Raw genomic sequence first — 13,091 nt, forward strand, 5'->3', positions numbered from 1 at the left:
TGGTTGAGAAATGCTTGGATTTGTAGTATAATAATAATTTTAGGGGTTACAGTTAACAAAATAAAGTATTACAATTCCATTAACGAAAATTGTCTTCCTTTAATTTTGATTCTCGGGTTATGATTACATGAACATGCTTTTTCATTGCTTAGGAGTACCACAAACATTTATTTAGCCGTACCATTTTTTCCCCAGCCTCAAAGACGGTTTTTCAAAAGGCAATTGGATTGTTGTTGTTTTTTGTTTTTTGAGGAAAAAGTAGTAAACATTTCGCTTCTCCCAAAAGCTTCATCAGTTCTGATGGCAGGGGGATGGAAGGATAGGTACTGACTATTGAGACTGGATGGTGGAGGGATGGAAGGATAGGTTCTGTTAGGAATATAATCTAACAGTTGGGTTGGCAATATATAAATCATGTAACAATGCTGTACCTGTTTCTTTAAATCATGCTGTAAATGTGATTGGTTGCTGTTTCCTCAAGCGGCCATAAGATGGAGCCAGAATCACTGTTAGATGCTGATCTGATCTGAGTGTTTGGAAGCTGGCTGTTAGAAGTGCTGAAACTGAAAGACGTTGATGACTGACTGTCTTAACCGTGTATGACTTGGACTGTTTGATGGACCCTGATACCTCTATTTCCACGAAAGTAAAAGCCTATTTAAACTGCAGTGTCTCTGTATGCTGGTTTGTGTGTTCTCCAACACAACTCTCACAATGCTTCTCTGAACGCACTCGATCTCCCAACGTGAGAACCTTACAGGTTCTGTTGAAAAAGGAGAAAAACAGTCCAGTTGCCTTTTGAAAAACCACCTTTGAGGCAACTATGACCTGGAGGACTGAGAATCATCACAGACATTTTGTGAGAAAAATTCTGAGGCTGCCTTGACATAGGGAATATTTATGTCTGTCTCAAATTAGCATCCCTAGATTTGTTCTACCACTGCTTCTAGTCTGCCTAAAGGCCAAACTAAATATCCAATGGTCATACATTTTTTAAACAATAAAATATATCTGGAGAGAACAAAATGACATTAATTTCATTTGATTCTTTATTACTGATCTTTTTACTACCAAGGACTTTGGTGACCCTTTTAACTCTCTCTCTCTCTCTCTCTCTCTCTTTCTTTTTCTATTTCAGTATTTTGTCTTTGACTTTCACGTTCCCCCGGATGTCATGTTTGATAAAATCATCAAATTATCGGTGAGCAATGTTTACCTCTCAAGTTGGAATAGTCTCTGAAGCATGACTGAAAGTATTCCTACTTTGAAAGATGGCATCCAGAGATGCATCTAGAGTAGATATGGATAAATAATGGGGAAGGTACCTCTCCTTTGAACTGAGGTTGTAACCTAATGACTTCATATTGAGCCCTGGAAGTGCAGTGGTGAGAATGCAATTGTCAGGGTTCTAAGTAACACCCCCAATGAAAGAAGACTATGAGGCTTGAGGTTCCTCAAAGTTCCATTTTATTAAAGATGTCATATTGATGCACCTGGGAAAATCCGAATCTGAATGTTTCTAGGTTTCCCCCACCCAAATGAAAGTTCAAGTCCCTGCCCAGCACCCTCATGTCTATCACATGGTCCAACCAGGCACCATCCCAACTGGAGATGCCTCCCAGTCACACCACTTCAGGTGCAGGGCGAGACGTCCTTGACTTTCTGAGAAAGGAATGTTATTTTGACTATATCTATCCCACTCCATATAATCCCCCCTCACAATTTCCCACAGCATTAAATGTGGCAGGTCTGAAGGCCCAATGCAAAAGATGGCTTCCAGGCCCGACAGCAGTATTGCAGGCTAACTCTGCCGACTGCCAGGAATTCAATCCTCGGTTGACCCAGCCTTTCATCTTTCCCAAGTCAGTAAAAATGAGGACTCGGATTCTTGGGGGCAATATGCTGACTGTAAACCACTCAGAAAATGCTGTAAAGCACTATGGAGCAGTATATGAGTCTAAATGCTATTGCTATTCATCCCACTTTGTGGGCATCAATACAATATAGTTTGCCATTGCCTTTTATTGGTATTGCCTTTCAATTTACATTAATGTTCAACTATCAGAAGAAGCCGGGCTTCAGTTGTATGGTTGTGACTGCCATCTTGACTTTTGGGGGGGCACAGATAATCTATAGACACTCCTGGGAGAATGGCTGAATGTGTTATTTATTTAGAATCACATTTTTGACAGAACAGCTGTCTTGAAAATCTAGTAGAACTAGTAAACTGAAATTATTGCACTCAATTGACAAACCTTTTCAGTAAGATATGTGTAGCTGCAGCATCTTTGCGCCTCTCCTGAGAGTAGCAAAAAGAGAATAAAGGATAAACAAGCAGAGGGAAATGTGGCCCTTAGTGTAATGTGAATAATTTAACAGAATTAGGAAAAATGACTTTTTGGTAGCCTGCAATACATGCAGCTTTGGGGCTCATTAACACTTCACCTGCAGAAATTCATCCTTTACTGACATTAATAGGATTGTATTTTAGTGTCTCTTATATTTCACCAATGCATTTACTTTATTCAATAGTATTTATTTTCTTAGTAATGTTTTGAACACCTGGCAGTGGGCAGTGTAAAATCCAAAGAAGGAAATAGAGTAGAATGGAATGGAGTGGAGTGGAATGGAATGGAGGAAAGGAGGGAGGGAGGAAAAGGGAGGGGAGGGGAGGAGAAGAGGGGGAGAGGAGAGAAATGGAACGGAATGGAATGGAACGGAACGGAGGAACGGAGCAGAACAGAACAGAACAGAACAGAATAGAATAGAATAGAATAGAATAGAAGCAACATTCAATCAATCTATTAAAGTAGAAAAAAACTAAGGGAAAAATATAGTCCCAACCACAGTTACCTTATTTAGCCTCATGACTTTATTGTTATATGAAACAGTGACTAAAACTTTACTCACTCTCTCTTTAGAGTATGTTAAATATTTAAAAATTCCATTGAAGAAATACTCAGACACTTAGAAAAATAAGAAAGGTCTTTACTTTACACTGATGGGGGGCCTGGAGGTGGAGGTAGAGAAATCTCCCTGTGGAGAACATTCCACAGGAGGTGGTTTCTAACTCCAAGGCAGGTTTTTTGGCAATCCTGTGGTCCTCTGTGCCTGAGATTACCTCTGTTTTGTGAACCTGCAGGTGATTCACTCCAAGAACATCCTGCGCAGCGGAACCTTGGTGGGTTCTTTCAAAATGGACGTTGGAACTGTCTACACCCAGCCAGGTGTGTAATGCAATATATATAGAAAGAGTTGTGTAAGAGAAATCCTCTTCCTTTTTCTGGTCTTGGAAATTTTGCTTGGGAGGCACTTCATGTCAAGAACTCATTTCCATGCAGTTGCCCAGGCCGGTACTCCCAGGAGATATTAAATATCCCAGTGTCTGCTGACAGTATTACTAGTTCCATCCGCTGCTAATGTAGCCTTTCATCAATGTCCCAGCTGGCTATGAGACCACAGCAAAAGTGCAATTCTTGTGGCCTCCTTTCTCTTCCAGCATGGCCATGGGACTCTCAGAAGCATTGCTTTCCACCTGTTAAATGTTTATTCTAGTTTATTCATCCAAACACAATAGACTACATTGAACTTGTCAATAGTTTTGGAGGAAATCACATTCATATGATGGAATATAAAACTAGATTTTTTAAAAAAATTGTTATTCTGCAAATGATGCTGTCCTCTGTAGTTCCATTCAGACATGGGGCGTTAGTCTTGTCAAGAGGGCTCTAGCTCATTCATGGTTCTTTCTTCTCCTTTCCTTGCAGAGCATCAGTTCTACCACAAGTGGGCCATCATGGCTGACCCAGAGGACATCACAGCTGGGCTAAAAGGCTACGTAAAGGTTGACATCGCAGTGGTGGGCAAAGGAGATAATATAAAGACACCACACAAAGCTAATGAGACAGATGAGGATGATATTGAAGGGTGAGAAGTAGGAGATGCTGGGCAGGGTTGGTTTCACCCCCATGTTATCAAATAGCCATGAATTCTTCCAGGGCAACTTTGGATTGGTCCTGCATCTAGGCTACATAAACAGAGGGGTAGAATCAATATCACATGAAGTGTTAATACCACTTTATAATGTCTTGGTAGGGCCACACTTGGAATACTGCATTCAGTTTTGGTCGCCACAATGTAAAAAAGATGTGGAGACTCTAGAAAGAGTGCAGAGAAGAGCAACAAAGATGATTAAGAGACTGGAGGCTAAAACATATGAAGAACAGTTGCAGGAACTGGGTATGTCTAGTTTAATGAAAAGAAGGAGAGACATGATAGCTGTATTCCAATATCTCAGGGGTTGCCAGAAAGAAGAGGGAGTCAAGCTATTCTCCAAAGCACCTGAGGGTAGAACAAGAAGCAATGGGTGGAAACTAATAAAGGAGAGAAACAACTTAGAACTGAGGAGAAATTTCCTGACAGTTAGAACAATTAATCAATGGAACAGCTTGCCTCCAGAAGTTGTGAATGCCCCAACACTGCAAGTCTTTAAGAAGATGTTGGATAGCCATCTGTCTGAAATGGTATAGGGTTTCCTGCCTAGGCAGAAGGTTGGACTAGAAGACCTCCAAGGTCCCTTCCAACTCTGCTATTATATTGTATCTGTTTGCTGCTTGAGAACTTAAGGAAAAATGTTCACCTTGTCTCTCCTCAAAATCATCCCCTACTGATTTATTGCCATCATCTTTTATTAAATTAGTAGTGTTCATTCATCCCTGGTTTACTGGTTTTTGCAGGAACCTACTGCTTCCAGATGGAGTTCCTTCAGAAAGGCAATGGGCTCGCTTCTATATTAAGATTTATCGGGCAGAGGGGCTTCCACGCATGAACACTAGCATCATGGCCAACGTGAAGAAAGCCCTCATTGGGGAAAACAAAGACCTGGTGGATCCTTACGTCCAGGTGTTTTTTGCAGGACAGAAGGTGTGTGATATCCAGTGAGATCTTGATGGATCAGGTCTGACATCCGTTCATGTTTATTTTGTATAAATTTGATAAATAAATAAAAATAGATAAATTTGATAGATAAATAAGTAAACAAATAAATACGTTTATGTTATCCTAGCATAGGAACTGGCATTTTTAGTAAGAACCAGAATGTAACTGATAATTAGTCAGGAGTTTCATTCAGTCCGAGTGTCAACTCCCAAAGCATCCCTGGCCTGCTCTTGAGTTGCCATAGGAAAGGGGCATGGGAAACTGATGAAACGGCACGGCAGCAAAAGACAGATACACATTCCAGATTTATCTCTCTCAAGGCTGTATCCCAGGGTTACTTACAGTAGTGGGAGGGGAGTGGTCTCTATAACATACAAAATTGCCCCTTTAGCGAATGTGATTGACGACACACCCTGGGGGAGAGAGGGGAAACAGGGTCATCGATTGGGGCCATAAATTACTTGGGGTCAGAGCTGGCTTCACTTGAGTACGTGCCAACATGAAGCTCCTAATAAATGGCTGGATTTTTTTTGAAGCTTGGCTCAAGGCTCATGATTTAGTTAGGGCATCCGTCAGAACCCTGACACCGAGGACCTTAGAGCAGCCTTTCCCAACCTGATGCTCTCCAGATATATTTAACAGAGATCATGCTGGCTGGGGTATTATGCGAATTGACCTGAAACAATGACACCATTGTGGAAAGCAGATATAAATTTTGTCAGCATTTGAATATGTGAAATAATTTGCCTCTAAGCTATTAGCAGAATACAAGGGTATCTACATGTGGAAATCTGTTTCATTTGCCCAAGGAATAGCAATGATAATCATATAGAGCCTTCTTGTTCAGAGACATCATAATCTCTTCATACCAATCTTGAAAGAGCAGCAGTAGGAGAAGGTTAAGAATATGGACACCTTAACCCATCGAGTTCCTAAATTCTTTCAATCTTATATCCATCGCCCAGGGGAAAACGTCTGTTCAGAAGAGCAGCTATGAACCTGTTTGGAATGAACAGATAGTTTTTGCAGAGATGTTTCCCCCTCTCTGCAAAAGGATCAAGGTCCAGATCCGAGATTCTGACAAGGTCAATGATGTGGCTATTGGAACCCATTTCATTGATCTGAGAAAGATCTCCAATGAAGGAGACAAAGGTAAGGAGGATGCAGAAATTCAGGCACCTCTATTTTTTGCCTACTTAATGTTTTTGTTCCTATTCTTCATTTTCTGGTGAGTTGTCTCTAAGTCTAGTTATATTTTTTCTATTTACAACAAAGGTTCATAAATGTCTTATAATAGAATGCATTTTAAAAAGATTTAAAACTTCAGTGGGTTTGGCCATCATGGCTTACTTACCTGTCAATGCTAATATCCTGGCAACATGTCTCTTCTGACAACTTCTTTCCTTGTCCAGCTGCACTGCCTTCAACAAGATCACATGAAGTGTTAATATGACTTTATAATACCTTGGCAACAGTGTGGATTACGACCGGTATGCCCCTGTACGGGTGTACTGGTGCCTGCCAGGAGCACCGGGTACCGTTCTGGTACAGTGCTCTGGAGGGCCCACCCGCCTGCACGCCTTACCGGTATTTGAGGTTTTGGGGGCTTCCGCACATGGAGCATACGGCGCCTGCGCGACGCTCCACCAAGCAGCTGGAGCGTCGTAGAGGCGTCACAGAGCGTCACGGAGTGTCGCAGGCAGTAAGTACGATGCAAGTGCGCTGCGCGCGTTCATGGGGTGGATGCCCGGCCCCGTTGCACTGTACCAGTTGGACTATTGCATTCGGTTTTGGTTGCCACAATCTAAAAAGATGTGGAGACTCTAGAAAGAGTGCAGAGAAGAGCAACAAAGATGATTAGGGACTTGAGGCTAAAACATATGAAGAACAGTTGCAGGAATTGAGTATGTCTGGTTTAATGAAAAGAAGGACTAGGGGTGAGATGATAGCAGTGTTCCAATATCTAAGGAGCTGCCACAAAGAAGAATGGGCCAACCTATTCTCCAAAGCCCCTGAAGGCACAAGAAGCAATAGATGAAAATTAATCAAGAAGAGAAGCAACTTAGAACGAAGGAGAAATTTCCAGATAGAACAATTAATAAGGGAACAGCTTGCCTCCAAAAGTTGTGGATGCTCACCAACATTGGAGATTTTTAAGAAGAGATTAGACAACCATTTCTCTGAAATGGTTTAAAGTTTCCTGCTTGAGCAGGGGGTTGGACTAGAAGACCTCCAAAGTCCTGTCCAACTCTTGTTATTCTGTTATGCTGTTATTCTGAGGTATGTGTGCCTAGACAATAGCATCTCCATTGCTACAATTGCAGCCTCATCTCAAACCTATTGGCATCCTCAGCAATCAGCAGTGAAAAAGAGTTAGACTTAAAACCTTTGGATGTAAATAGTAAATGATAGCTGTGAGCCAGGGGTGGCTTTAGATCTGGTATGCTTGGGCCGTTTTTTGCTCATGTACGCACGCAGGATGTGCACTGCGTGCATGTACACGGTTCAATTAAAATTGCTTTGCGCATGTGTAGAACTTAAAAACAAGATGGTGCTGCTGACCGGAGAACCAGTTCGGGGGCGTAGCAGGCCTGGGTTGCAGTGGTGGGTTTCAAAAATTGTTTGAACCTACTCTGTGGGTGTGGCCTCCTTTGTGGGAGTGGCTTGCCACCCATGTGACCAGATGGGAGTGGCTTGTCGCCCATGTGACCGGATATGAAAATGCTGACGACACTTGTCAGAACCACCTTAAATTACCTCAGACACAGCACTGGCATGTATAAGAATATGATGTAAACTTGTTTTTTAAAAGGCATCTTTGGTTTGCGTTAAAACAACTTCAACACACGCAATGTTCTGATTGTACCACAAACGCAGTAGTCATCCTTACCTTTCACGGAGGCACTGAGTTTTATAAATATGAGCATGATAGCATAGAATAATCATATCCAAGAACCAGTGGTGGGTTTCAAAAATTTTTGGAACCTCTTCTGTAGGTGTGGCCTGCTTTCCAGGTCCACTGGTGGAACCTCTTCTAACCAGTTTGATAGATTTGACGAACTGGTTCTACCGAATAGGTGTGAACTGGTAGGAACCCACCTCTGCTGGGTTGCTTCCGGTTCCAGCAACCCACACTGCCATACCACTACTGGCTTGGCCAAACTGGGCTGAACCGATAGGAACCCACCTTTGGTGTGAGCACACAGCAACAGAAATTACTAGATCAACTCCTTTCTTGAAACCCAAAAGAAGAAAAGATAGCAAAGGCTAGAGGAAGCAATAGTGGTGGAGGATAGCTTGCTTGAAGATCTACTAGACATTACTGTCTTCTTTTAATGCCAGTACTAGAACATTTATGGCCATATGTGTTGCAAATGAAGCAACTGAATTGTTAAAAGCTCTTTCGGTAGGAACATTTATCCAATTTTGCTTATCTCTACCAGGTTTCTTGCCCACCTTTGGCCCTGCCTGGGTAAACATGTATGGGTCCACCCGCAACTATACCCTGATGGATGAGCACCAGGACTTGAATGAAGGGCTGGGTGAAGGGGTCTCCTTCCGAGCCCGCCTGCTTCTTGGCCTAGCAGTAGAGATCTTGGATACCAGCAACCCTGAAATCACCAGTTCCACAGAAGTTCAAGTTGAATTAGCAACTCCTGTCACTGATGTATGTTTCCCATGTTGTAATAACTAAAATATCTTAGGTTCTCAGGATATCACACCATCCCATTTAGTGGGGAAGCCTCCCTTCAATGGACTTTAGTCCATTCTTTATTGCAAATAGCTCTGTTTTCCAATATGAACCAAGACCTGTCTTGATGAAGATCTAAGAAAATAACAGAGTTACGTTTCAGCAATATCACCAAGAGATGCCGTATGTCTGGGGTTCCAGGTTTGATTCCTCTGAATGTACAAACCTAAACTCAATTTCCAGTTAGTCATAGTTTATTGGGTTTTTTTTTTAAAAAAAACCAAAATAATTCACTGCTAAAGTGCAAGCTTTGTTTATACAAACTCTCTGGTACGTTCCCATGCCACCAAATAAGAAAAGAACTTACTAGGCATGGTAATCTTTCGGAGTTGGTGAATTCCTTTAAAATGCTGAGAATTGTTATGGATACTCTTATAAAATCCCTGCTTAGGAGGAACTTGTTTCTGCATAATATGTCTCCTATGGTGGACTGCCTGTTTCAATTAGTGGGCATCAAAGGGATTATTTGCAGACATATTGCTGCCCCTGATTCCATGTTTCCTACCTATGATATTGACCAATGATCTAAATAAATACGTTTCATGGGTTGAAGTCCTTAAAGTGCTGTGTTTATATCCCACCCTGCCCCACAGAGCTGCACAGGCAAGATGGAGGAATTTTTTCTCTTTGGATCCTTCCTGGAGGCTACCATGGTTGACAGAAAGAATGGAGACAAACCGATTAATTTTGAGGTTACAATAGGTATGTGAAGGAATTTGGTTAAGCATTGAGTCTGGGTTAAGGAGGAATATTTGTTTTAAGCAGAAGTGAAAGTATCAATTGGCTTTTCTGGATGTCTGAACAAAAAGAATGAACTTCCATAATTGCGCTAGTCTGGGAAATGCTATTTCACTATTATTGATGAATGATTACTCATTATTGTAGATGTTCTGTTCTAGCACATAATGTTTATCAAAATACAAAGCATGTAACACCTATGGTTGCATTTGTTATTATCAAATGGGTTTAGTGGATTAATAATGAATCCTAGAAAGCATTCTATTGACATTTCTAAAAATGATATTTAGAAGAATTAAATCAAAATGATCATAGGAAAATTCCTGAATCCCTAAACCCCTTGAAAAGATTGCTGGTTTATTCTTAGATTTCATTTTGTAGATATTCTAAAATTCTGAAAATAGAATTGACTAAAGACGTCTATGTTCAGTATACTGAACAACACAAAAATCGTATCTTTCTATTTAACCTTCATTAGACAAAACTACGTACACATACTTCTACTGTATGTGTACTTTTTTCCCAATAGTTAAAGGTAAAGGTTCCCTTCACACATACATAGTAGTCATTCCCAACTCTAGGGGGCAGTGCTCATCTTCGTTTCAAAGCCGAAGAGCCAGCGCTGTCTGAAGATGTCTCCATGGTCATGTGGCCAGCATGACCAAATGCCGGAGGTGCACGGAACGCTGTTACCTTCCCACCAAGGTGGCCCTATTTTTCTACTTGCATTTTTACATGCTTTCAAACTGCTATAAGAGCCAAGGTGGCGCAGTGGTTAAATGCAGCACTGCAGGCTACTGCTAGATCAGCAGGTCAGCGGTTCAAATCTCACCGGCTCAGGGTTGACTCAGCCTTCCATCCTTCCGAGGTGGGTAAAATGAGGACCCAGATTGTTGGGGGCAATATGCTGACTCTCTGTAAACCGCTTAGAGAGGCCTGAAAGGCCTATGAAGCGGTATATAAGTCTACTGCTATTGCTATTGCTAGGTTTGGCAGAAGCTGGGACAAGTAATGGGAGCTCACTCTGAAAAACAGTACTAGGGATTCAAACCTCTGAACTGCCAACTTTCTGATCGACAAGCTCAGCGTCTTAGCCACTGAGCCACCATGTCCCCCTTTTTCCCCCAATAGTAATGCCTTAATAAGAATTGCTATCTACCTGGAGTCCCAAAGGTGCTTTTTCAAGAGGCAACTGGAAGGTTCTTGGATGGGAAATGTAACGCCTTCAATGCCCCCCCACCCCCCTCCAGAAAGTCCAGTTTTTTTCTGAAAAACACCTTTGGGACAATCATGACCTGGATGACTGAGAATCTCCATAGAATTTATCTATAAAGAAGGATGCCTAGGACAGATATTGTATTCCTTTTGCATTTTAAACTTTACATTGATTATATTTCTAGTATGTTGAATATCCATAACTCTGTTTAATTTGCTATACTATTTTTATTTTTTTCAATATTGTTTCAATGTTTATGTTTTCTGCCCACAAATATATTTCTGGATGAAACTCTGTTTTATAACATATGTAAAATGATAAATTCTCACTGATCCCCTTATTTGTCAAGCTATACTTCAACGTTAGTTAGTCATTTTTTCAAACGTTAAAGCCGGAGAATGAATGGTAGGGAGATATATTTGACTGAAATATGCATATTGGCATAAATGATTTTAAAATGACATACTAAGATGCCAGTGTTTCAGATAAGAATTTGTGACACATGATTTGAGTAATATTGCTTCAGGATGGCTTGTGGTGGTGATGAAGATGGTTCTTGATATAGGATACAAACAAGCTAATTCTGATGTGTGATGAATTATGTAGGTGATTTTGAAACTTGTCATCACCGTGATTGTTCACATTACTTTTAGCCTTAATTTTTGTGATTTATATTTCAATCATTTGATGCAGCTTGATATAAAAGCTCTCCAGATGTGGAGCATAATAAAATACGGATCGCTTTCAGGATTGAATAATGTCAGGGGAGCATGATCATGAAAATTTCATATTCTTGAGAGTGATTTATGTAATAGCAGTCTTATTCAAATTTTAGATTCTATGTTTCTTTCATTTCCAATCTGCAGGCACTATACATAACACTAATCCATTAAAGTATAACTATGAAATCTCACTCGACAATGTTATCCCAGATTCCCATTCCTTGGGTTTGGTTATGGTTATTCTCATCGTGCCTAATAGTTTAATTCAGCCTCTGGGTAGATCCAAGATACTATAGTATGATTAGGCAAGGCTCAGTAGCTCTTGTTGTTGTTGTTGTTGTTGTTGTTGTTGTTAGTTGCGAAGTCGTGTCTGACCCCTCACAATCCCATGGACAACATTCCTCCAGGCCTTTCTGTCCTCTTCCATCCTCTGGAGCCCATTTAAACTCATGCCAACTGCTTCAGTGACTCCATCCAGCCACTTCATTCTCTATTCTGCCCTTCTTCTTTTGCCCTCAATCTTTCCCAGCATTAGGCTCTTCTCCAGTGAGTTCTTCCTTCTCATTAGGTGGCTAAAGCATTTGAGTTTCATCTTCAGGTTCTGGCCTTCTAAAGAGCAGTCAGGGTTGATCTCCTCTAGGACTGACCAGTTTGATCTTGCAGTCCAAGGGACTCACAGGGATCTTCTCCAGCACCATAATTCAAAGGCCTCAATTGTTTGGCACTCAGCCTTTCTTGTGGTCTAACTTCCACAGCCATTCATTGCAACTGGGAAAACCATAGCCTTGACTATACGTACTTTTGTTGGCAGGGTGATGTCTCTGCTTTTTAGTATGCTGTCTAGATTTGTCATAGCTTTCCTCCCCAGGAGCAAGCGTCTTTCAATTTCTTGGCTGCAGTCCCCGTCTGCAGTGATTTTGGAGCCCAGGAAAATAAAATCTGTCACTACCTCCATTTATTCCCCACCTATTTGCCATGAATTGAGAGGGCCGGAAGCCGTGATCTTAGTTTTCTTAATGTTGAGTTTCAAGCCAACTTTTGCACTCTCCTCCTTCACCCACATCAAGAGGCTCTTTAGTTCCTCTTCCATTTCTGCCATTAGAGTGGTATCATCTGCATATCAGGTGGTTGATATTTCCCCCGGCAATGTTAATTCCAACTTAATTCCAACAGTAGCTCTAATAAATGGTATAATCTCTCCATTCTTCATCCTACAGAGTCTGATTCCTTTTTCTTTTTCCCAAGGCAATTATGGCAATGAAATTGATGGCATGTCCAGGCCCACCATCAAGAAGAAGAGAGATGGTGGGGATGGCAATGAAGAGGAATCTGAGCTGCTACAGAATGACAGTGACGAGGAGGCCAATATCGACGGGGAATTTATCTCAGTCTCTACTTCTCCAGCCTTGAAACCATTGATTACTGATAGGCAAGTGATATTGGACACTCTTGTTAATATGAGAGGATGTTTATTGGAAAAGAGGAAGATTGTAGGATCTTTGGTTGGGTGTTAAGCTGTACACTCATGGGTTTTCTTTCCTTTGATTCGGAGATGGGGCAAAATGATACTGCTTTTCCACATCTTCAGTTCCATGTAGGAGGGACAGCAAAACCCAAACAACTTTTGTGCTAAGTCTTTGTCACTATTGCATTTCCATTTCTATCAGTAAAAGACCAGATCTGGAAATTTTTTGTCCCAGTTTCATATCGCTCAAGAGCCACAGTG

The 13,091-nt window shown here is 41.2% G+C and overlaps 1 protein-coding gene across 1 annotated transcript in view; it reads left to right on the forward strand.

The window, feature by feature from the left end:
- The window catches only part of OTOF (otoferlin), a 191,155-nt gene that overhangs the window by 117,724 nt on the left and 60,340 nt on the right, over positions 1–13,091 (forward strand). Inside the window, exons 10-17 of the mRNA XM_032216294.1 lie at positions 1,139–1,201; positions 3,143–3,227; positions 3,768–3,927; positions 4,737–4,923; positions 5,904–6,090; positions 8,382–8,605; positions 9,283–9,391; positions 12,611–12,794. Of these exons, the coding sequence (XP_032072185.1) occupies positions 1,139–1,201; positions 3,143–3,227; positions 3,768–3,927; positions 4,737–4,923; positions 5,904–6,090; positions 8,382–8,605; positions 9,283–9,391; positions 12,611–12,794 (1,199 nt within the window). The remainder of the gene's footprint in view (positions 1–1,138; positions 1,202–3,142; positions 3,228–3,767; positions 3,928–4,736; positions 4,924–5,903; positions 6,091–8,381; positions 8,606–9,282; positions 9,392–12,610; positions 12,795–13,091) is intronic.

This window comes from Thamnophis elegans, chromosome 4, assembly GCF_009769535.1.
Source record: "Thamnophis elegans isolate rThaEle1 chromosome 4, rThaEle1.pri, whole genome shotgun sequence".
NCBI lineage: Eukaryota > Metazoa > Chordata > Lepidosauria > Squamata > Colubridae > Thamnophis > Thamnophis elegans.